Genomic DNA, 26,002 nt, shown 5'->3' on the forward strand with positions numbered 1-26,002 from the left:
GAATTTAACCCCGATAAGTGTGAGGTGATGCACTTTGGAAGAAAAAACAAGGCAAGGGAGTACTCCCTGAATGTCAGGACACTATAAAGTTCAAAGGTACAATGGGATCTTGGGGTACTTGTCCGCAGATCCCTGAAGATGACAGGACTGGCTAATACAGTGGGTAAGGTGGCAGACAGGGCACTGGCTTCTATCAGTCATAGCATAGATGAGAAGAACAGAGATGTTATGTGGGAGCTGTACAAGACTTTGGTTAGGCCACAGCTGGGTACTGTGTGCTGTTCTAAACATCATATGTAGGAAGGATGTGAATACACAGGAGAGGGTTCAGAGGAGATTCACCAGGATATTGCGTGGGTTGGGATATTTCATCTGTGAGGACAGTCTAGGTAGGATCAGGTTCTTTTCTTAGGAGCGGAGAGGCTGTGGGGAGAATGCAATTGAGGTGTATAAGATTATGATGGACATGGACAGCGTGGATAGTAAACAATTGCCCCCCCTTAGTTGAGGGGTCGAGTGGTGTTCATAATTTTAAGATGAAAGAATGAGGGTTGGGGAGATTTGAGGAGATATTTCCACTCATTGGATGGTGGGAATCTGAAAATGCACTGCCTGTGAGGCAGTACAGGCACAAAACCTTACAACCTTTAAGAAGTAAGACTAGGAGGCACATTTTTAAGGTAAGAGGAGAGAGATTTTTTAAAAAAAGATTTTTTTTGCGTAGAGGGTGGTTCACAAGTGGAATGAACTTTCTGAGGAAGTGGTGGATGTGGGTACAATTATGTTTAAAAGAGAATTGGATAAGTACATGAATAGGGAAGGTTTGGAATGATATGTGCCAGGACCAGGCAGGCGGGACTAGTTTAGTTTGGGATTATGTTTGGCATGAACTAATTGGACTGCAGGATCTATTTCTACGCTGCATGACTGTATGACTCTATAAATACATGGATGTCATAACAATCAACGCAAGAGGCCACGTTCTCTAAAATAGAATTGGTGTAGATTGGTTAGCACAGACACATTGGGCTTATTTTAAAAAAAAATTGCAGGATATTGGCATCTCTGGCTGGCCTATTGTATGTTATTGTACATTCTAATTGCCCAGAGGGATGAATGGCCTCCTTCTGCACTGCAACATACTGCATTTGTGATGTCACATTCCCTAGGCCATACCTTATCTTTGATACTATCGGAACCTTTACCCAGAGGTGAAAGGATTTACACACATCTGATGGGGTTTAAATGACAGTATTGCAAAAAAATGATGTGAACCAACAACTGTCACATCAATCCATCTCTATCCCATACATGGAAGACACATTAGCCTTTCTGATAGAGTGGCATTCCCTGATACAGCAGCATATCAAAGTGCAGCACCCCTAGAGTCAAACTAGACACTGCGCTCAAGTCTTTGAAGGACAACTTGATTATAAAATCTTTCAATTCAAGGAGCAGCGAGTGTTACCTGCTGAGCCACAGCTGATGAGAAAGTGAGAAAGTCTCTGCAGAAATGGCTTTGACCTCACAGAAAGACCATGGTTTGGTTCGGGGCCATTACATTTCAATCTTACAAAATGAGTCTATAATCTAGTGTCTGTAATAGTTAATGTAAAAATGGCTGACTCAGTGATAATGTGTCCTCTTGCTACAGGCACTCAGTGAGAGATGAAGTTTCCTTCAACAACAACAGGCTCTCAAATTGGTTTGCATTTAAGATCAAATTTGACTTCCGTAGCTGACCACATAAGACTGAAACTTTAATGTATTACTGACAGCAATGCCGTTTGTCTTGTATTAAATCTCGGCCCTGTTTACCTGCTTCGGTAACACAAAATAGGATAGTGAGATAGCAATGAAGCTCTGGTTGGCCAACATTTATCCTTCTGTCACCAATAAAACATGACCTTAATAATCTGTGGCATTGCGTTTTGGAGGGAAGCATACTATTGTGAAAATTGGCTGCCATGTTCCCTTTAATATCAAGTAAATACATTTCGGAAGCATCCAGTTGACTGTAAATCAGTTTCAGACATCTTAGGGAATGAAAAATGCAATATCATTGCAAGCTTTCGCCCCAGCCTTTACTTACACACACAATTCATGGGGAAAACAAAACTGCCTCGAGATTGAAAAAGTTTACTTGAAACTCTGTAGTATTTCATCTTAGCTTTCCTTAAATTAATTTTGAAAAGTTTAACATAGAAACTTCCATAAGACTTTAGCAATATGATAGAATGAAGAGGACTGGTATAACCAAGGATATAATATAAATTGCGTGGCAACATTCCCTCTACATTGTCTAGGTGCTGAGAGCCTGCACATTTTAATTAGTGTGCCAACACATTTATTTCCAGTTTTGGAGGTTGATGCCACACGAGGACCTCATAGGTCTGTGCAGTGAAAGAGGGAATGTTGGTATACACACAGTCTACATAGTTTTATTGGGTTTGTGATCCAATCTATATTCACCTCCTGGCGGGTGGGGAAGGGTGGGGCTGCAGCCTTATAGTTGAAATAAAACAGTTAACAAAAGCACTCGGAGGAATAAGTTAATTTTTGTTTTAATCTATTTGGACATTGGATTACTGAGTAAAGAAAAGACAGTCATATTTTAAAAATTTAGAGTACGCCACTTCTCTTATCTGAGGAAGGGTCACTGGACCCGAAACGTTAACTCTTTTCTCCTTCACAGATGCTACCAGACCTGCTGAGCTTTTCCAGCAACTTTGTTTTTGTCTCTGATTTGAGGGTTCAGCAGCAATCATTTCCATGACTATCACTGCTCATCACAGCTAGAAAGAAACTCATGACAAAATTCAACACATTGAGAAAATAAGTTCGACAGAAATTGCAGAGAATGAGTTGAATAGAAATGCTATGGAGGAAAACCCCAACAGAAACTTTACTCATATAACCTTTAAAGTAAAATGCTAAAGTCAGTATAATTCACTGTATAGCTGAAGAACTAAACATTGTGGTAATGCTCTTGGAATTAAATTTACTGCTAAAGATTCACAAAGCTATAAGTATCCAGGGCCAAAAATGAATAAAGATTAAAATCACAATGGTGCATGTAGGCAATCAAAATTAAGTGTAGTGCTCAGATGAAGAATTGTTAGAGGGAAGGCAATGTTGGACTAGGCAAAACTAAAAGGCATAATTTTCATTTTGATGTCATGGTCTTTATTTTTATTCTTTCATTTCACATGTTTCTTAAAACTTGTGCCTTCGGCGCAACACGGTACCAACAATGAAGGCAACCGTTATGTGATAATATATGTTAGAAACTACCTATCTAAACTTAAGCATGGAGAGACGGTGGAATCACAGAATTTTAACAGTGCAGAAGGGGAACATTCAGCCCATGCTGTCTGTACCTATTCCTGGTAGAACAATCCAGTTAGGGCTGGAGAATGGGACTACCGCTGTAGCCCTCTAAATTCATCACTTTCCAGTATATATCCAGGTCTCTACTGAAACCTAGGAATCTACCTCCACCACGCTCCAAGGTAGTACATTCCAAATCCTAGCAACTAAGTAAAGAAATTTCTCATCTTACTTGCTGACAATCTTTCAGTTGTGACCCCTAGTTACTGACATTCCAAACTGTGGAAACAGAATATCCTTCTTTACCCCGTCAAAATTATTCATATTTTTGAACACCTCAATAAGGTTACCTTTGATTGTCCCTGGAGCACAGAAGAAGAAACCTACTTTTTCTATTCTTTCCTTGCATCTGAAATCCCTCATTTCTGGAATCACACTCATAAGTTTCCTTTGCACTCTCTCCATGGCGTTAACATCCTTAAATAAGGTACCCAGAGCTGAATACAATACTCCAAATGTGATCTCAGCAAATGTGGTGTCAAATGAAAGTGGAATAAGTTGAAAGGAAGTGTACATAATGCAAAACTCCACTCCTATACAGGGCTGAATGAAGATTGTTAACATTGGTTTTTAATTTTATGGAAAATGCAATGTTAACAATCTTGATTAGGAATTTCTAGTCCAACAGTTCTAATTTATGCATTCTGTTTCACTGGTTTTATCCTTAAAATTTCAGCAAAGTCATCTCCAAACCAAGTCGTGATGTGGGCAACGTCTACAGTGAAGTAAAACAATGTGTCCTGGCACTGTTTTCTGCGATATACGGATCTTGGATCAGCTGCTAGCACAGCCTCAATGGCAGACTTTGCTTCCTTCACAGACTGGAAATATTTCAGTGACACTTTGTTTGGATCTGTGAACAGACAATATTTATCAGACTTTAGTTCTTAAATACATCAAAATTCTAAACGCTAAAAGGTATACAAACAGCCACTTTAAAGTACAACTTTAGAGAGTTTTACTAACAGAATAAAGCTACGAGATCATAGTCCCCAAGATCACAAAATTAATGAGATTTTTGATTTTGTTAAAGCAGAGCAAAATTTGCAAAAGAATTGTGAACCAATTAAAGTATAAAATATTCACAAAAAGTTAGTGCGGACTGTTAGTAAAACATGCTGCATTTTTGGTTCTATAGTTGAGCAGTGCAAAAGTAAAGCAGTTATGCTAAACCTTTAACAAGCATTGATTCAGCAACAGTATACCACTCTGTTCAATCCCTACCACACTATGGAGAGACAAATAAAGCTGGGATTGTCCTTAAGAACACAGAACATTAAGGGGAGATTTAGTAAGTGTACTCAAAATCATAAAAAGATTATGGTAGGGTAAATAGGTGAAACCATATCCAGGGGAAGGAGGGTTGGTCACTAGAGGTCACAGATTTAAAGTAACTGCAAAAGAACCAGTGACAACACAATTCTTTTTAAATGCAGCAATCTGTGCTGTCATATTTGGGATTTTGCTGCCTGAAAGTGTGGTGGCAGTAGATTCAAAAGAAGTTGGATAAACACTTGAAGGGGAACAAATAAATTACAGTGTTATACAGCAGAGAAGGTAAATGGGGCAAGGGGGCTAATTGCACAGTTCTTCCAAACAGCCAATGCAGACACAGTGGCTAAATGTTATGCTTTGTTTTACTCCTACTTCTGGGAAGTTGGCAGTGGAGTAAGGCTCCTGAACCCAGTGGTTGTCTCCTCTAAGATAACAAAGTGTGGAGCTGGATGAACACAGCAGGCCAAGCAGCATCACAGGAGCACAAAAGCTGACATTTCAAGCCTAGACCCTTCATCAGAGAGGTTGTCTCCTCCATCCGCTTTTCTTTTCATTTCTTTTTTCTGTTTTCTGGTTTGTTTTTTTAAAAAAAACGTAACCTCTTAGTTGAAGAGTTTGGTTGTGGCAAAGACTTCGACAGCAGCAAGTGGGACAACAGCAGACTCGTGGTGGTTGCAGAGTGAACCCAGCACAGGCTTGAAATGAGCCCAACACTTCTGCAACAATGAGGTGGCCCTAGTACCAACTCATGCCTGTTGTGGCAGAGGCAAGTTTGAGTCTAGTAAGAGACCGGGCAACATCAGTAGCAGCGAGTGCAAAGCGGACTTGTGTCCATGATGGATTTGAAATTGGGCAGGTGTGGTACTGGGTGGAATCAGTGGCATCAGCACTGGTGAGGTCCAGTGAGGATTTGGCGGTGAGGGCATCGGTAGAGGCAAGACGGTGCTGAAGAGGGGAGACTTTTGTTCCAGCTGCAGCTGCGAAGGGGATTCATGGCTGGCCACCAGACCCATGGCCTACAGTGGAGAGCTTAACAAGGAGGACAGTAAAGATAAACACTATTTTTTTTTATTTTTCTGCCTGTGTTCCATGTTTTGGTTTACTTTACTGTGTTCTAAGATGGCACTGAAGAGAGCTGACACTGCACAAAAATTTTCACTATATTTAGTAACAAAATGCAAGCTACAATAAATAAATAAACAAACAAACATACAATATACTTTGATTTTCTAATTCCATTGGATGTTACATATTAATTCAGAGATCCAAATTCTAGCTGCTGGTTCTGTTATCATTCATACCTGCCCCACCTGGAGCCTGAAACTGCTCCAGGTCCAATTCTGCATGAGGAGTGAATCGAACCTGTAAGGATGGTACAGGTGATTGTTTTATCCAAGTTGCAACCGTACTGTTAGACAACTGGTTCCCAGGTATGTTAATAGCATCTTCATCGTTTTGCTGTTTATTCTGACAGACCATGGCAGCACTTAACTGTTCAGAATCTAAGCAAAAAACTTTATCTCGTGCAATTATTTTGTTCAAAGCATCATTGTGGACAAGTTGACATTTGATTTTCTCCACAGCCAAGAGTATATTTTCATAAGAAGCATCCTCCTTTCCAGCAAGTACATCAAATTTCTCAGCTTTTAGCTCAGGGATGCAACACTGCTGTTTATCTGTAGATTCATCCATAGTGCAGGTTGAAACTGTAGCTCCTGCTTGTACAGGGTACCGGTCTTCTCCAGTAAGATTATCATCCATCTTTCTGACTGGGTATGACGCATCTCTCGGAGCAGGTTGCACCCAGCCATTATAAAATGCATCTGCAGTCCCTGAAGCTACCTTACCATGGCCTGGTTTCTTATTCTCTGACTGTGTAGTCACCACCCCAGTGATTGGAATGGTTGTGTCTTGACACTCTTCATTTGGCATAAGAATCTCTTGATGCAATTGACCATTGTTTCTTGGTGGAGCACCTCGAGGTGCATCATATTCTGGAATATATGGTTTAATGTCCAGTACTGGTGTTCCTTGTATCATGTCAATTCCCGAAAGATAAACGGTGTCACCTTAAAGAAATTATAAAAACAAATTATACACAAACATTTAAACATTGATTGCTCATAATTATCAATAAACCTGAAGTACAATGACTTAATATTTTAGTTACCTACTTTTCATGAGTATAATTATAACAAATATTTAAAGATTAGATGCAAACTTAATGATGAACTATGTTGCACAAAACCATAGAAATTATATGATCTGGAACTGAGCTTTAAATATATTAAACATCTTTCACCAACTGTCACTTCCCTAACATAATCTTTGATGCAAAACCCCCCTAGACATTCATTTTTGCCCTTGCTAAACCGGCTTATTCCACTTCCACATGCTTATCCGATTCCCTTTCAAAATCCATGTCAGTCTTCATCTTCCACATATTCATTAACAAAGTGTTTTTCCTCATGTCGCCTTTGGTTCTTCTGCCAATAACTTAATATCAAGACAAAGCCAGCGAATTAATGCCCCATCGGTCTATTCTCATCATCAGTAAAATGATGGATGGTATCATCAACAGTGCTATCAAGCAGTACCTGCTCAGTGACATGCAGTTTGGGTTCTGCCACTTAGCTCCTAACCTCATTGCAGACTTGGCTCAAATATGGACCAAAAAGCTGAATTTCTGACATTGAGTGACAAACAGCCCTTGACATCAAGGCTGCATTCAATCAACTGTGGCACCAAGGAGCCCTAGCAAATCTGGAATCAATAGGTATCAACGGACAAATTCTCCACTGGTTGGAGTGTTACACAAGATGATGGCCAAGGTTACAGAGTCATACAGCATGTAAACTGACCTTCATTTCCAACTAGTCCATGCCAAACATGTTCCTAAACTAAACTAAACTAATCTCACTTGCCTGCATTTGGCCCACATCGCTCCAAGCATTTCCTATTCACGGAAGTATGCAAATGTCTTTTAAATATTGTAATCTGTACCAGCATCCACTACTTCCTCTGAAAGTTCATTCCACACACCAACCACTCTGAACAAAAAGGTGGCCCTCATGTCCTTCCTAAAACGTTCTCCTCTCACCTACTTTTGAACTCCGCTACCCTAGGGAAAAAGATCCTTGCCATTCACATTATCTATGGCCCTTATGACTTTACAAACCACTAGAAGGTCACCCTTCAACCTCCTATTCGCTAGTATCAGTCATCTTAGTTCCAGGACATTTCTGCAGTAGTTCCTCAGAGTAGTGCCTTTTGCCTAACCATCTTCAGCTGCTTCATTATAAGATCAGAAGTGGTGGCATTGGCTGATGATTGCACAATGCCCAACACCATTCGCAACTCCTCAGTCACTGAAACAGTCCACGTTCAAATGTGACAAGATTTGGACAATATTCAAGCTTAGGCTGACAAGGCTTAGGACTGCAGGTACAATGTTTCAGTTCACAGTTCACTGGCAGCCTACAATGTCAAGGTCAGATTCCAGTCTTCGCAATTTTCTATCCTTTATTCATGCTGGACAGGCGTTTCTATTACACAAAAACCCATTTCAGAAAATATAAAGTTGTAATAGTGCCATTTCTGTTCTAATTCATCCCAGTGTCATACAGGGAAAGTGCCACCTGGATTCCTACCTTCCTTGGTTGGGTCAAAAAATATTTTAGCCTGAGAAAATCTTCAAAGCACCATACCTTCAATCCTATCCAGCTTTGCCAGTGTTAAACCTATTGCATTGGGACGATGAGGACTTCTTGTAGAAAAGACTCCAGTCTTTAATCCATTCAGTCTAGGTGGTTTGACTTTAGCTTTAAAACTCTGATGTCCATTTTTGTGGAAAACAAAGATAATCCTGCATATATCAAGTGTCATACATGTGCAATTTAGAAATTTGATAACGTCAATAAAACATACATATATAGCACAAGGTCAACAAATATGATTACTTTGAGTCTTAGGAGAAATAAGAAACTAGATTTTGCTCTCCTTGGGAAAACTATGAAAATGTCTTTGAAAGTAAGCAGTTACACATGGGGGAAAAACAATTCATTCAGTACTCTAGTTTTATTCAAATTTGGCCATCGCATTAGTGATTACATCCAGCACATTTTAGTGTTAAATAAGGCACTTAGATTTACACATCGCCTGTAAACTTTGGAAAAGCTCTGCAACAGTGGAGAAAATATTCTGTATTGCTCCACAAAGCCAAAGCCAAAGCCACATTAGAATGATACATTTTTCCTGATTAGCTCCACACATTAATCGAATAGCTTATGTCACAAAACACACAGTATTTGATTTTAACACACCGGTTTTACCCAATACTTTGGGCATTCAAGATAAAAATACAAGTTCACTACAATGATATATTTCAGAGAAAATTTTATTATAGTACAGGAATACAAGGGATGGTTTTGCTCTGATGCAGGCAATGAATCTTACCAGATAGGAATGAGAATGAGAATCAGAAATAGCACCACGTTTTAATATTTGCTGACTCATTGCTAAGCTTTATGCCAAACAACCTCAAAAAAATTAACTTTTTTGTCCAAGGATGAATTTAGTACTCCTAGTGGGGAGGTACACAAAAGGGAACGCTTGTCAGAAATAATGCTGCAACACCACAGTGCCAATTCTCTACTCCAGGTCCTCTTCAAGCTCTTCTGGAAGAACAGAGACATCTTATTTATACCAGCTCCAGTTTTGTTCTAATTTTATTTTTCACGCTTTTAAAAAATTGCAGGAATTGTATATATTAATCAATTTTAAAATGAGATAAAACAAAGATTATTTACTGTTCGGGATTGATAGCTTATTATCTTGATCACAAACATCACTTCTAACAAAGTTTGGGTTGAGACAAAACCGATTTAAGACAAAGAAGATAAGTGCAATTAGTTTATTTTTACAATATTTCTCATTGAATGCCACAAGATAAAGATACACAAATCACAAAAAGAGGCTGTGTGGATGAGTAAGTCTATTAAATAATAGCTAACTAGACATTGAAAGTTATTTGTAGAGGAATACAATCCAGCAGTAAATAAATTATGCTAATCCTGTATCGAATCTTTCAAGAAATATCTGTAGTGCTGTGCAAAGCTTTCTGGTCTCCATATTGTGAGACGTACATACAGGCATTGCACAAATGTAAACAGATTCAGAAGGATGATACCTGAACTGACAAAACATAGTTATCAGGGAAAGGTGTTCAGGCTGCGATGCTTCTCTCTTGAAATGAAGAGAAAGTGGAGGGGTGAGCTATTAATTTCAGACATTGAAAGGTTAAACCAAGAGAAAACATTTCCATGAGAAGAATCCAAACCTAAAATGGTCAGAAATAAAATGATTACTAATAATTAAAATCCAAGAGACTAGTGAGAATATGGAACTTGCTACCATAGAACAATTGAAGTGAAGAGAATTGATGCATTTAGCGGAAGGCGGATAAATACATGACTGAAAAAAGGGGAAGAAAGATATATGTATAAGGTAAGAGGAGGTGTGGGAGGTGGTTCAAGTGATCATTTCCTGTACTGCAGCTTTAACGGAATTTGGTAAAACGTGAATGGACTTCAAACATATGGCTGGGTAGACCACATAAATGATCATGTGCCACAGTTATAGCAAAAGATACACTGCTCAATTACCCTAATTATGCCAGTAAATAAATATGTTTACCTGAGCTGATTCAATGATATCAATAAGTTTGTACCTTTCAAACATACATGAAACATACTAAATTTGGGTCCTTTTGCAGCCACTTACACAAGTAAATGTTTAAATTTCAGCCACATTGTGCCCACTCACCCAACGCAGCCTTCGCAAGAGATTATAATGCATATGGTTCTGAACTAGCAACTCAGAGACAGAGAGAGGGAGATTGCTCCGACCCCATTCCGGGTCTTTAAATTGAATTCAATAAATCTGGTGCTACAGTAACAAGCATCAGAAAAAAACATGGATGTTCTTAATGGAAATTGAGAACAGAATTTTAATTCAATTTGGAATTACTTTAAAATTGTACCACAGAAAGAAAAAAAGTATGCAACACTGAACTATCAGAGAAGTTAAAAAATGACATCCAGAATAGAAATCCACCTACCAGACATGTGAAAACTGATCCAGGCCCATGAGCGAGTGTTCCGGATTGTTAAAAATTGTCTTGCTAATTTTAAGTCGTGCCCGAGACAAACTACATATAGTCGGTTGCCGAGGGGTGCCATTTTTCGCCATGAAGCAGGATTCGATGTATCCAATGGGTACTGTTTGAATGCTTCCTTTTGAAACATACATGCAATTCTTACATTTCATACAATATATAACAAAACTACTAAGAAGCTATGTTATTTGCAATCAGGAGGGGTGTGGGTGGCAGGAGTGGGTAAGATCTATGTGCAAGGGCATTAAATGCAGAAATCAACTTGATATATAAAGTTTATTAAGCAAAACTATATATGGCAAAACTATATACTGTTATAAATCATTAAACATATTTTTTGACAGTGTTATTTAAGTTACAAATATCACTGCTGCTCTTTGAAGAACTAGATTTCTGTTGATGAAGTGCAAAGGTCCCCTGTAGCTGCAGTTAGCGAATCTAATTGGGCCAGGTTTCCACTTTCTTGCCTCAATGCTCCTAAGCCAGGACTAATCTAATCATTTACACTTTAAAAGTGCCATTGTATGGCTCCAAACAAAGTGCTTAAGAATACTCCTTGCTTTTGACTTGTTTTGTTTTCCATACCAACCATTTTATGACCTTTTGAATGACTCTACACATTGAATTTGCCCTTAGGATGCATGCTCACAAGAACTTAGGTTCAAATCTACTCCCAATTTTTTTTTATTTCTAAACTCTTCCATCCAAGATCTAAACATGGAATTGAGGTAGATCTTCAACCAACAGGTTTCTGACCTTGGTTCCAAGATCAAAAGACACTTTTCCAATAATTTGTTCTTCTGTCTAATGTAGCTCTGAATCTCACTATTCAGCCTCATTTCTTTGCCAATCAAATTTACTTGATTTACTTAAACAACAAATACAATCTGGTCTACAGGGTTCAGAAAGGATGTGCAAACATCAAACAGAGTTCACCCAACGGCCGAGGTGGAATATGCAATAAGTTGAACAACTAGAATTTCATACCTTTCTCCAAAGATAGAGGTACGCTATCATCTCGATTTTTCATAGGTATACAGTTCTGGTTGGGGTTTTTTTTCAAGACACTCAGAAGAGAATACAGGTCCTCAATAGATTTCTTATGGACATGGCCAGCTTTGTTGACTTGTTGCCTAACAACGTACATTTAAAGTTACAAATCAACAATGTTTTATTTCTCTTCACTTTTCTAAAAAAAGGATATTCAAACATCAGACATTTCAAGTAGTTGCACTTATCCAATGAGATGCATGACTCTGAAGCAATTGGGAGCCATCAATCCCCCATACAGAGAAACACTAACTTGGGTACTCTGTTTTTAGCAGGGCCAACAGTGAAACAATGGGCCAGGCAGCAGCAGAGGAAGAGGAAAGCTGATGTTTCAAGTCAGGGCCCTGCTTCAGAAAATGGGGAAAGAGAAGGGAGCTGGGAAATAAATAGAGAGAGAAATGGGTTGGGCCTGGGCTGGAGAATATAGATTAGATGGTGATAGGTAAATGCACGTAGGGAGTTGTGGGGATTGGTCACTGGGATGGTCGGGTGGATAGGAAGGAGAGAAGATGGACCCAAGGAGGCAGGATGAAGAGGGGGCTAGTTGGACATGGGATGAGGAGATTTTAAAACTGGTGAATGCAGTGATGTACTACTCCCAATTCCGCCCCCTGCACCGCGTCCGCTCCCAAGATGGAGCACTCCACTCCCGGATATCCCAGATCCCAGTCCTCCAATTTCAAGGACAGCAACATTTTCCTCCCCCCATCCCCCTCCATTGATCAAAAATGTCCTCAACTGCATCTCTTGCATTTCCTGACCTTCTGCCCTCAAACACCCTGCCCCCAACAAAAATAAAGACAGAATCCTCCTTATCCTCATACATCACCCCACCAACCTCCGCATCCAGCAGATCATTCTCTGCCACTTCCGTGACCTACAACCCAATCCTATGACCAAAGAAATATTTCCTTCCCCACCCCATCTGCCTTTTCTAGGGACTGCAGACTCTGTGATTCCTCACAGTCCACACTCCTCACGAACTCCACTGGCACCCGAACCTGCAACCACAGGAAGTACTACACCGCCCCTCTCATCTCCATTCAAGGCCCAAGGAAAACCTCTCATATCAAACAGGGGTTCACTTGTACATCCGCCAACTTGGTCGACTATATCCATTGCTCCAGATGTGGTTTTCTACATCCATGAGGGCAAGCGTAGACTCTGAGACCGCGTTGTAGAGCATGTGCAATCTGTACGCGACAAACACCACCACCTTTTGGTCATCATCCATTTTAACTCACCCTCCCATTCTTTGGGTGACATGTCCATCCTGAGCCTCCTCCAGTGTCACAATGACACCACATGCAAACTGAAGGAGCAAGACCTCAGATTTCACCTTGAAAGCTTGCAGTATAACGGAACTCACCAGTTTTAAAATCTCCCCGCTTCTGGCCTCATCCCATGTCCAACCCTCCCTTTCATCCCTGCCTCCTTGACAAACACAACTTGTCCATCTTCACTCCCACCTATTTGCCCCACCCATCCCACTGACCAGTCACCACTAATCCCAACGTGCATTCACCTATCCCCCACTTGCCTTCCCCACCCCAGCCCCACCCCTCTGCTCTCTCTTTATTGCCTAGCTCCCTTCCTCCTCCACATTTCTGAAGAAGGGTCCCAACCCAAAATTCCAACCTTTCTGCTCTTCTGATGCTGCCTGGCCTGCTGTGTTCTTCCAACTCCACACTATGTTGTTTCTGAATCCAGCATCTGCAGTTCTTGTTGGCCGCTCTTGTAGTATGCTAGTACTCTTTGTGCTCAGTATGAGCTTTTGTTTGATATCCATACTAAAGGTACAATGTAAATACATGTTGTTTATTAAACATTTGTCAGTATTCTAAAGTTATGACATATAACCAAAAATAGTATTTACACTATGTAGATGAGTTACAATGAAACCACAGGAGAATTCTGATAAATTTTGAAAGCTCTGCAGGTTGATCTGTTGAAGGGCAAAGTATTGTTTAAAATACTCCTTCCTTGCACACTGAAGTGCACACCTCAAAACAATACAATTTTACTGTGAGAAAAAATTTGAGGTGGGCTTTGAAAAGAAAGGTAGTAAGGTTTTAGGGAGCTAATTCTACAGTAGTGCATAAAAGCTGAAGATGACACTACAAATGCTTAAGATAGTACATGATGATCCGAGGAGTTAGAATCCGTAGATCTTTAAGTAAGTTGTAAATTGTGAACATCAGAAATAGTAAATTCTATTAAGGCACCTCGAGTGGATTATAGGGTGCGGGTAGAAAAGTTAACTTGAACTGCAGTTTTGTAATTTTCACTTTGAAATGCTTTTCCTCCAAAGTATAGATTTAAGATTTTTTTTATAAAAACTTACCTCGTGCAGCAGCGGCCTTCTTGTTTTCAGCAGCGGCTGTGTGGAGAGAACACGAGCCAGGAAGGAACTAATATATTCGAGCATTGACTAAACCCAAAACACTACACGTACTGTCTCCCACCCATCTTCCTCCTCTAACCAAAAAGAAAAGGCTGTGTGGAGGGTCGGTAAAGTAAGGCCTTATTTTTTAATTTTTCTTATTCTCCTGGAAATCCAGAGTAGAGGAAATGGAAGCTAGGGAGGTTGCATGCTCCTCTTGCAGGATGTGCGAGATAAGGGTCACTGCTGGTATCCCCTCTGACTTCATCTGCGAGGCGTGCGCTCAACTCCAGCTGCTCACAAACTACGTTAGGGAACTGGAGCTGGAGCTGGATGAAATCCAGATCATTCGGGAGGCTGAGGGGGTGATAGAGAGGAGTTAAAAGGAGGTGGTCACACCCAAGGTACAGGAAAAAGGTAGCTGTGTGACTGTCAGGTAGGGGAAAGGGAATAGGCAGACAGAACAGGAATCCCCTGTGGCTGTTCCCCTCAATAATAAGTATACTGTTTTGGATACTGTTGGGGGGATGGGGGAGACCTATCAGGGGAAGGCCATAGCAGACAGGTGTTTGGCACTGAGCCTGGCCCTGTGGCACAGAAGGGAAGGGGGGAGAAAAGGAGAGTAATTGTAGTGAGAGATTCAATAGTAAGACACACAGACAGTGGTTCTGTGGATGCAAACGAGATAAACGGATGGTACGTTGCCTCCTGGGTATCAGGGTGCATGATGACTCGGACTGTGTCTTCGAGATCCTTACGGGGGAGGGTGAGCAACCAGCAGTCATGGTACATATCGGTACCAACGACATAGGTAGAAAAAGGGCTCAGAATGTGAAAAACAAGCTCAGGAAGTTAGGTTGGAAGCTGAAGTCCAGGACAAACAGTGTAGTTATCTCTGGATCACTGCCACGTGATAACGAGGTAAAAAATAGGGAGAGTGCGCAGCTAAACACGTGGCTACAGGGCTGGTGTAGGAGGGAGAGCTTCCATTATGTGGATAATTGGAGCACATTCCGGGGGAGGTGGGACCTGTACAGTAGGGACAGGTTGCACCTGATCCAGAAGGCTACAAATATCCTGAGAGAGAGGTTTACTTGAGCTATATGGGATGGTTTAAACTAAATTGGCAGGGAGTGGGGAACTGGATTTGTAATTCAGAGGATGAGGTACTCATTCTTTCAACAGACACAACAGGGAGTGAGGTTGTTAATACATGTGATCAATGGAGCGTAACTGTGGACACAGGGATGGTTTGAGATATGTACACTTCAACGCTATAAGTATCAGAAATAAGGCGGATGAACTTACAGCATGAGCCAGTACTTGGAACTACAATGTTGTGGCCATTACAAAAACTTGGATAACTCAGGGACAGGAATGGCTATTGGAAGTTCCAGGATTTAGATGCTTTAAAAGAAATAAGGAAAGTGGAAAAAGAGGTGGGGGAGTGGCATTGCTAGTCAGGGCTAGTATAGCAGCTACTGAAAGGCAGTTCAAGAATGATATGTCTACAGAGTCAGTTTAGGTTGAGGTCAGGAACCAGAAAGGAGCAGTCACTTCAATGTTTTTTTTTTACAGACCCCCTAATAGTTGCAGAGAAGTGGAGCAGATTGGGAGGCAGATACTGGAAAGGTGCAGAAGTCACAGGGCTGTAATCACGGGTGACTTCAACTTTCCAAATATTGATTGGAAACGTTTTAGTTGTAATAGTTTAGATGGAGCAGATTTTGTCCAGTGAGATCAGGAAGGATTTCTGACACATTACCTAGATAGACCAACATGAGGAGAGGCCACTTTGGATTTGGTGCTTGGTAATGAACCGGGCCAAGTGTTAGACCTGTTGGTAGGAGAGCATTTTGGCAGTAGCAAACATCTCTGTTATTTTTATAATAGTCATGGAAAAGGATAGGTACAGAAAGCAGGGTAAGATTTGTAACTGGGGGAAGGGTAATTACAATTGTTAGGCAAGAGCTGGGTAACATAAAATGGGAACAGATGCTGTCAGTGAAGTGCACTATTGAAATGTGGAGGTTGTTTAAGGAATGCATACTGCATGTGCTCGATACGTTTGTCACTAACAGGCAGGGAAGATGTGGTCGAGTGAGGGAGCCTTGGTTCTCGAGAGAGAGGTCGAACGACTAGTTAAGAGGAAGAAGGATCCTTATATAAGGTTTAGGAAACAAGGATTGGAAAAGGCTGTAGAGGGATACAAGTTATCCAGGATGGTGCTGAAGAAAGGGCTTAGGAGGGCTATAAGGGGACATAAGAAAACTCTTATGGATCAAGGAAAACTCTAAGGCTTTTTACATGTATGTGAGGAATAAGAAAATGACCAGAGAAAGAGTAGGGCCGATCAAAGATTGTAAAGGGAATTTATGCACAGAGCCTAAAGAGATAGGAGACGTCCTAAATGAACACTTTGCTTCAGTATTCACAACTGAGAGGGAACTAGTTGTACAGGAGGACAGTGTGAAACAGGCTGGTAGGCTAGAGGAGGTCGATGTTAGTAAGGAAGATGTACTAGGAATTTTGAGGAACTTGAAGACAGATAAGTCCCACGGGCCTGATGGGATTTATCCAAGGTTCTAGGGGAAGCGAGGGAAGAGGTCGCAGGGCCTTTGACGATTATCTTTTCATCCTCACTGTTCAGGAACACTGGAGAGAGGCAAACGTCATTCCCTTGTTCAAAAAAGGGAATAAGCATAACCCCAGAAATTACAGGCCAGTCAGTCTTACGTCAGTGGTGGGCAAATTATTGGAAAGGGCTCTGAGAGGTCGGACTTGTGACCACGTGGAAAGGCACAGTTTGATTCATGATAGTCAGTACAAATTTGTGAGGGGTAGATCATGCCTCACAAACCTTACTGAATTCTTTGAAGAGATGACCAAATACGTGTATGAAGATAGAGCAGTGGATGTGGTATACATGGATTTAAGTAAGGCATTTGGTAAGGTTCCACATGGCAGGCTCATGCAAAAAGTAAGGGGAAATGAGACAGATTGGATTCAGAACTGGCTGACCCTTAGAAGACAAAGGATGTAGCGGACAGAAAATATTCAACATGGTGCACAGTTACGGGTAGTGTACCACAAGAATCTGTTCTAGGTCCTTTTCTATTTGTGATTTTTGCATATGATTTGGATGAAGGAGTAGAAGGGTAGATTAGTAAGTTCGCGGACAATACAAAGGTGGGTCGAGTTGTGGATAGTCTGGAGGATTGTTCTAGGTTACAAAAGGATATTGATAGGATGCAGAGCTGGACTGAGAAGTGGCAAGTTTAACCCTGAAAAGTGTGAGGTGATTCATTTTGGAAGGACAAACTTGAAAGTAGAATACAGGGTTAACGGAAAGATTCTTGGCAGCGTGGAGGAGCAGAGGGATCTTGGGTTTAATGCCCACAGTTCCCTGAAAGTTGCCACCCAGGTGGATAGAGTTGTTAAGGAGGCATACAGTGTGTTAGCTTTCATTAATAGAGGGATTGAGTTCAAGAGCTGTGAAGTTATGCTCCACCTATACAAAAGCCTGGTTCGGCCACATCTGGAGTATTGTGTCCAGTTCTGGTCACTTCATGACAGGAAAGACGTGGAAGCATTGGAAAAGGTGCGCAGGAGATTTACCAGGTTGTTGCCTGGAATGGAGGGAAGGTCTTATGAGGAAAGGTTGACAGAGCTAAGGCTTTTCTCTTTAGAACGATAAAGGATGAGAGGTGACTTGAAAGAGGTGTACAAAATGATCAGAGGTCTCGATAGAGTGGACTGCCAGAGGCTTTTTCCTAGGGTGGAGGTAGCCATTATGAGGGGACATAGTGTTAAAGTGAGTGGAGGTAGATACAGGGGAGATGTCAGAGGTAGGTTCTTTACTCAGAGTGGCAGGGTAGTGGAATCAGCCTCATTAGGGCATTTAAGTGGCTGTTAGATAGGCATATAGATGACAGTATAAAGGTAGGGGTGCAAGTTAGATAGACCTTAGGATTAGAGTAAAAGTTCAGACAACATCATGGGCCGAAGGGCCTGTACTGTGCTGTACTGTACTGTTCTATGTTCTAATGTCAGTAATGGACCAGAATCTAAAGATGGAGCAGCATACTTTGAGAAGGCTTGGAAAATGAGACTTTATTACAAAGATAGACAGGTGAGGCACCTTAGAAGAATTTAAACACAGGGTGAATGTTTTAAATTTATAACTGTCCGGCAGATTGAAAACCAGTATAATTCAGAGAAATTAAAACACATATTTGCATTAAAATAACTGGTGCAGCAAATATGAGTAAATTTGAAAAAAATGAAGTAAAAGAATGGAGCAATTACTCTGAATGCCAAGATGAACAATAAGATGGTCTCCAGCACATATGCTGACAGGGTCGGCAATGTCAATGGGCCATGGCAGGCTTCAGGAAATGTCTGCACAGGACATCAGCAGCAGCGTTATTTCATGGAAATTAGATTTTAGAAGCAAAAATGGATTTCTCATGTTACCTTAGCCATTTCTTGCACTAACACAGTCCAGAGTGGGGGAGAAAGTCTCAAATTGCCAACATTTCACAGTAGCATGTATCATCAGAAGCAGTGTGTACAAGCTCACTGTGATTATATCAGTATTGCCATACAACTAACAGCCAGGTGCTGCAACTGCTCTGCTGCTGGGCAGTCACACTGCAGTGTTCATGCATATGTACACAAATTGCACCACCTGGTGGCAAATAAACTCAGACATAAAAGAAAGGAAAGACCTGCAATTCTTTAGCATCTGATAAATTCAAGCCACCCTTACGCAGCACTTTACAGAATTACTGAATTAATTTTGTGTGAGAAATACATGTGGTAATTGCAGACAGCAAGATTCCACCAATAGCAACATCTTTCTACAGGAGCAGCATGGACTATAACAAAGGATCAGTTTGGGGCACAGGACAGAAAGTTACCCCAGCTCTACAGTCTGGGAGATAGTGGACCAATCCCTCTTCCATGCCTACACTGGCCCTAAACCCCATCTCTTCCTCCGTTATATTGTTGACTGCATTGGCGCCGCCTCGAGCTCAAACAGTTCATCCACTTCACCAACACCTTCCACCCCAAACTTAAGTTCACCTGGACCATTTCTAATACACCTCTCTCCTTCCTGGACCCCTCTGTCTCCATCTCCGGCAACCACCTACAAGCCGATATCCATTTCAAGCCCACTGACTCCCACGGCTACCTAGAATACACCTCCTCCCACCCATTTTCCTGCAAAGATGCCATCCCCTATTCCCAATTCCTTTGCCTCCGCCTCATCTGCTCCCAGGATGACGCATTCTACTCCCATACATCTCAGATGTCCTCGTTTTTCAAGCACTGAAACGACCCCCACTCAGTGGTCAACAACACCCTCTGCCGCATCTCCCGCATTTCCAGCAATTTATCCCTCACACCCACTCTCCGTAATAACAACCAAAACAGAATCCCCCTCGTCCTCACGTACCACCCCACCAACCTCCGGATCCAATGCATCAACCTCCGACACTGCCACCATCTGCAACCTGACCCCACCACGAAAGACATTTTTTCCTCCCCACCCTTATCTGCTTTCAGGAGGGACCACTCTCTCCGTCACTCCCTTATCCGCTCCATACTCCCCTCCAGCCCCACCACACCCGGCACTTTTCTCTGCAACCGCAGGTTGCCCCTCACCCCCATCCCAGGCCCCAAGACGACATTCCACATCAAGCAAATGTTCACCTGCACATCTGTTAATGTGGTATACTGCATCCACTGTTCCCGTTGTAGCCTCCTCTACATCAGAGAAACCAAGTGGAGGCTTGGGGACCGCTTTGCGGAAAAGCTACGCTCGGTTCACACTCAACAAGTACACCTCCCATTCCTCAGACATCATGTCTGTCCTGGACCGGCTGCAGTGCCACAACAATGCTACCCGAAGGTTACAGAAACAGCAACTTACATTCCACTTGCAGCCCAAGGGTATCAATGTGGACTTCACAAGCTTCAAAATCTACCCCCACCCCCCACTACCACATCCCAAAACCAGCCCAGCTCGTCCCTGCCTCCCTAACCTGTCCTTCCACCCACCTATCCCCTCTTCCCACCTCAAGCCCCACCTCCATCTCATCCCACTCCGTTGACCTGTCCGTCCTCCCTGGACTCACCTTTCTCCTCCCTATCTCCCCACCTAAACTTACCTTTACTGGCTCCATCCCTGCCTCTTTGACCTATCTGTTTCCTCTCCACCTATCTTCTCCTCTATCCATCTGCCTCCCCCTCTCTACCTATTTATTTCAGAAACTCCTTCCCCTCCCTCATTCTTGAAGGTGGTCTCAGCCCGAAACATCAGCCTTCCTGCTCCTCTGATGCTGCTTGGCCTGCTGTGTTCATCCAGCTCTACATCTTGTTATCTCACATTCTCCAGTCTGGAATGTTTGGAACCAAGTCATTTCTGGATTACAGAATGACATTAGAATTCCTGACGATGGAAAGCACCATAGAAGTGAACTATAAAACAGGGCAACAAAAATTGTTTTAGTTATCCAGAAACAGTATCCTCCACTTTTCCACTCACGAAGTACTACATTAAAATGATGCCAAGAGTTGCCTAGATCTGCTCAAAAAAAATTTCAGACATCTGATGTTTCCAAACAATAGATTTCAGAACTGGAGTTTACAGTGCATGACGGATGACATCAAAATTAGTGGTATAATCGACAATGAAGGTTATCTAAAATTACAAAGAGATCTTGATCAATTGGGCCAATGCATTGAGGAGTGGCAGACAGAGTTTAATTTGGATAAGTGCGAGGAATTATATTTTGGCAAAATAAACATAGGCAATGCTTATACAGTTAATGGTAGGCCCCTGGGTAGAGCTGTCAAACAGAGACACCTAGGTGTTTAGGTGCATAGTTCTTTGAACGTTGTGTTCCAGGTAGACAGGTCATTAAGAAGACATTCAGCTTCATTGCTCAGAAGGTCAAATATAGGAGTTGGAACACCATGGTAAGGTTGCAAATGGCATAGGTGAGGCCATTTTTGAAGTACTGTGCACAATTCTGGTCACCCTGCTATAGGAAGAATATCATTATATTTGAAGAGAGGGTTCAGAAAAGATTTACCAGGATGTTGTTGGGCCTAGAGGGTTTGAGTTATAAGGAAAGGCCAGTTAGGCCTGGGACCTGTTTCCACTGGAGCGTAGGAGGTTGAGGAGTGACCTTATAAAGGTTTATAAAATCATAAGTGGCATTGATAAAGTGACTAGCAAATGTCTTTTCCTTAGGGCAGGGAGTTCAAAACAAGGGAGCATATTGTAAACGGGAGAGGAGAAAGATCTAAGAGGGGGACCTGAGGGTTGTTAGTGTGTGCAATAAACTGCCAGAGAAAATTGTAAATATATTTGGATAGGTGCATGGATAGGAAAGGTTTAGAGGGATATGGGCCAAATGCAGGCAAGTTGGACTAGTTTAGTTTGGGAAACTTGGTAGGTGTGGATGAGCTGGATAGAAGGATCTGTTTCCACACTGTACCACTCTATAATGAATGGCAGAGCAGTTTCAAAGGGCTGAGTGGCCTACCTTTCCTAATTTTCTCTGAAAATCTGTGGTGTTTGTTTCCTCACTACTCGAACTCAGCCCACTCTTCACTTTCCATATGTTTTCATTTCAGACTGAGCTGAGGCCCCGGTCGCTGCCTTGTGTGGGTGTGAAAAGATATCATGATGCTTTTTGAGGATGAGCAGGAGAATTCGCACTGGTATTCTAGCCGTCATTTATTCCTCAAACAACAGATTATCAATTTATTGTCGCTGTTTCTGGGAGCTTGCTTTCTGTGCAAATTGCAGCTGTTTTCTAGATTTCATAGAATTTGCATATCCAAAATTATTTAAAGGGCATTAGTCGTGATCATCCAACTCAACAATGTCATTTGATCCTTTTAGCCCAAGTTCTATCTCCAACTCCTTCTTGAAATCAGAGAACCTTTTGGCCCCTTTTGCTTTCCATCGCAGCAAACTAGGGGAGGCAATGGCCTGGTGGTATTACTCCTGCACTATTAATGCAGAAATTCAGCTCATGCTCTGGGGACCCGGGTTCAAATCCTACCAAGGCAGATGGTGAAATTTGATTTCAGTAAGAAATGTGTGGAATTAAGAATCTAATGATGGCCATGAAACCATTACCGATTATCATTAAAAACCCATCTGGTTCACTAATGTCCAGGGAAGCAAATCTGTCACCCACACTTGGTCTGGCCTACATGTTGACTCCAGGCCCACAGCAATGTGGCTGACTCTTAACTGTCCTCTGGGCAACGAGAGATGGGCAACAAATGGTGGCCTAGCCAGCTACAACCACATCCTGAGACTGATGTTTTTAAAAATTCCACAGGCTCATCACTCTCTGGATGAAGAAATTTCTTACCTCAGTCCTAAATGGTTTAGCCCATATCCTTAGACTTGCTTTCTTAGACTGTGACTCCAGGTTTGGGACTTTCTCCCTCAAGAGTATTCTTCCTGCAAACAATCCTGTCTAGTGGTTAGGATTTTATACATTTTTATGAGGTACCCCACATCCTTCTGAACTTCAACAAAAATAATCTAAGGGAATCAACCTCTCCTACATCAGTCCCACCATCCAAGGAAATCAGTCTGGTAAACCTTCACTGCACTCAGTCAATAGCAAGAATATCATTCTTTTGATAAGGAGACAGAAACTGCCCACATTCTTCTCGGTGTAGTTTCACTAAAGCCCTGTATAACTGCAGCAATACTTCTCTGTTCATATACTTGAATCCTCTTTAAAGAACTGCCAAACTAATTTGCAAGTTTTGGAAAAAAAAACACACATTTCCCAGCAGTTATTAAAGTCTGCTTGGAAACTGCACACTACACTCACATACATACGCAAACCAATTTCAATTGTACAGTCACTCAGTGGGCATAGAACGCTCTTGTCTGACTCAGGAGGCTGTAAATTCAAGCCCTTGTCCAGAGACTCGAACACAAACATGTTTGGGACTAACATTCATCACTCTCAATGATTACAAAAAAAGTCAGTCTGTAGGATAACAAGTTGTAGGGCAGGTTGACCACAGTAGGCCAAGCAGCATCAGAGGAGCAGGAAGGCTGACGTTTCGGGCCTAGACCCTGCTGTGTTCATCCAGCTCTACACCTTGTTATCTCAGATTCTCCAGCATCTGCAGTTCCTACTATTGCTGTTCGTGGATCTTGCTGCCGTAGTGTTTAGTCATTGCTAGCAGGGTGTGAGCTTTCAAAATTGCTAAAAGCATTTACTGGCTGTTGATCTGAGGATGTAAGAGGCACTACCAAAATGTAAGTTTCTCTCCTTCAGTGAGGTCAGATGGTAATGATAGGCAGTTTTGTGTCACTGTCCCCAGTAGATACAGATGCGTTGAGTTCCCTCCCCCCCAGATACCTCAGATTGCGGAGTTCAGTCCTCAATACTCGAATCTGGCGCTGTAACCATTCACCCTCCAACCCCGTCACGGAACGATGACCACTAACTTCCATCTTGCAGCCAGCGGACCGCCCCGCGTGGTCTTCCCACGTGACCTAGCCGCGCCTGCGCTTTGAGCAGAACGCCATCCCGTTACCGCGGCAACGCCCGCCCTCTGTCAGAGGCAAAAAACCCGCAGATGCTGGAATCCAAGGTAAACAAAACTGGAGGCTGGAAAAACACAGCAGGCCAGGCAGCATCTGGAGGAAAGCAGCAGTCAACGTTTCGGGTATTACCCTTCTTCAGGACTATCCTCTGCTCATCTCTTCAGTGTGGATCAGTGATGACAAGTCTTTCATCAAATATCAATGAGTCCTAACCACCTGACTAAAGGGATGTCACTGAAACCAAATCAAAAGGAAATCAGGCAAATTCAAATGTCAATCAGGGCGATGGGGTTCACTGCTCCTGTAACTTCCTGCTCAGCACAATGATGTATTTGGTGCTTAATTTATGGGAGAAGCAATAACAGTGTTTGGGGAAAACCAATTGGACAGAGCTGCCTAGTGACGACATAGTTCAGTGATCTCTGGAGTTACCTTTGATAAAACAAATGATCGAGGTAAAAGGATTTTTTAACCTACAACATGAAACACTGTTGTCAGATCCAAAGGGAACACCCAACTATTGCAATGGCCTTTCACTCATCCAAAATCTTGTTGTCTATATCCTAGTTCACACCAAATTCTATTCACTCATGTGATTGTTGTTCTACCGCTGTTCCCGGTCTGCAATATTTCAATTCTAAAACGCTCTTAAAAAAGCTCTTCAAAAACATGATTGGCCTCACTCATTTCTTACCTCTGCAACATCCTATAACCTTCTGAAATCTGTGTTCCTCCAATACTGGCATTTCCTCAGGGTTAATCATTCCAATATTAGTGGCTGTGCTTTCAACTGCCTAGGCTTCAAGATCTGCAATTCTCTCCTTAAACAATTCTTATCTCACTTTCCTCCTGCGTAAAATCTATTTGCCAATGCTTTTCGTCCTGCCTCATGTGACTTGATGTCAAATTATGTTTGATAACACTGCTATCGAGCAATTTGTAAATTCTAAACATAGTGCAAGCATTCTTCTTGAGTTCTTGCTAAATGCATCACAATCTCCAGCATGGATTCAGACCAGCCATCCAAACAACACATTCATCCCCAAGGAGTCCAATTTGCAGTTTCAAGATGCACCTTTAAATGCTGGATTCTGGAGCTAAAGATTGTGACAGTAGAGGCTCCAATTTCTTTTGATCACATGGTCCTTCCTTGACCGTTATGCCCTGGAGTGGGACCTGAACTTGAACTAGTCACACACTCTTTCAAACACCCAATTCTCCGTAAAGTTTACTGCGCTCACTGACTTCCTGTTCTAAATGTTCCCCACCCTCTTCTTGAATTAAATCTGAGTTAATCATCCACTCTTCCTTTACATGAAAATTGTTTTCCTGCATCTTTCAACTCAACCTTCCCAGTTATCTCAAATGCTTTTTAACTTCCCAGACCTCCTCACCCCAATTTCCTACCAGCTAAATTGCAATACTTACCTTCACATGTACCAACACTCCTTTACAACTCCCAATGGCTACAAAATCCAGCTTTTACAACATAGTTCCTATTTTGCATCGGAAATAGTGAAGTCTGAAAAAATGTCCAAGTTACCTGGCTCACTCCATCTTTTCCCCCAAATACCTGAATATTTGTTTCTTCAAAGATAGGTACAGGTGAATTGCCTTTGAAATATTCCATATAATCTAGTTCCACCATCCATTCATGTGTGCAACATTAACAACTCTCTGTGAAAGCTCTTTATTTTTAGGATCTCTAGTTTGAATTCAGCCCAGACTGGTTTGATAACTAAGAAAAATATGCTATTTGGCATACTCACATAGGAACCAAGGAAGCCATCTTGCTTCCAGAGCCTGATTCATTTTTCAATGTGATCATGGCTGATCCATGGCCAACCACTAAATATCCATTTTGTCTCCCTATCTCCTGATCCCTTTAGTTAGAAAAAAATCAATTACAATTACAATTAAAATTGATTTAGCACCTATCATTGTTTGTGGAAGAGAATTCAAAAATCTACCGTAATGTTTCTTAATGTTAATTCTAAAGTTCCGGCATTAAATTTTAGATTATGCTCCTTAGTCCAGGACACCGTACTGAGCAGAAATTGCTTCTGAATTCTGGTGTTACAGGGGTTTTTACAGTGTTTATCTGATAAGTATAGTTGCCTAGCGA

The 26,002-nt window shown here is 41.7% G+C and overlaps 1 protein-coding gene across 4 annotated transcripts; it reads right to left on the bottom strand.

Moving 5' to 3' along the window:
• Window positions 1–3,163: 3,163 nt before the first annotated feature.
• On the bottom strand, window positions 3,164–23,826 carry trmo (tRNA methyltransferase O). Of its 4 annotated transcripts, none has more exons than XM_048528372.2 (6): window positions 23,690–23,826; window positions 11,828–11,973; window positions 10,784–10,958; window positions 8,373–8,530; window positions 5,967–6,734; window positions 3,164–4,243 (listed from the first exon to the last, which is right to left on the bottom strand). In XM_048528372.2, exons 1-6 carry the CDS (start codon window positions 23,782–23,784, stop codon window positions 4,026–4,028), a joined length of 1,560 nt encoding a protein of 519 aa, XP_048384329.2. In that variant the 5' UTR covers window positions 23,785–23,826; the 3' UTR covers window positions 3,164–4,025. The 4 variants fall into 4 exon arrangements, with proteins under 4 accessions (XP_048384329.2, XP_059499848.1, XP_059499853.1 ...); XM_059643865.1 differs by lacking the exon at window positions 23,690–23,826 and adding an exon at window positions 14,235–16,918; XM_059643870.1 differs by lacking the exon at window positions 23,690–23,826 and adding an exon at window positions 13,529–13,633.
• Window positions 23,827–26,002: the final 2,176 nt, after the last annotated feature.

The sequence above is a fragment of the Stegostoma tigrinum genome, chromosome 3, assembly GCF_030684315.1.
Source record: "Stegostoma tigrinum isolate sSteTig4 chromosome 3, sSteTig4.hap1, whole genome shotgun sequence".
Lineage (NCBI taxonomy): Eukaryota > Metazoa > Chordata > Chondrichthyes > Orectolobiformes > Stegostomatidae > Stegostoma > Stegostoma tigrinum.

Excerpts from the sequence above, each read along its gene's own strand:
- trmo (XM_048528372.2), bottom strand. The coding sequence starts at position 23,784 with ATGGAAGTTAGTGGTCATCGTTCCGTGACGGGGTTGGAGGGTGAATGG. Across the intron at positions 10,959-11,827 it reads ACCTCTATCTTTGGAGAAAG|GAAGCATTCAAACAGTACCC; the intron begins GTATGAAATTCT and ends ATGTTTCAAAAG. Across the intron at positions 8,531-10,783 it reads GATCAGTTTTCACATGTCTG|GATTATCTTTGTTTTCCACA; the intron begins GTAGGTGGATTT and ends TGATATATGCAG.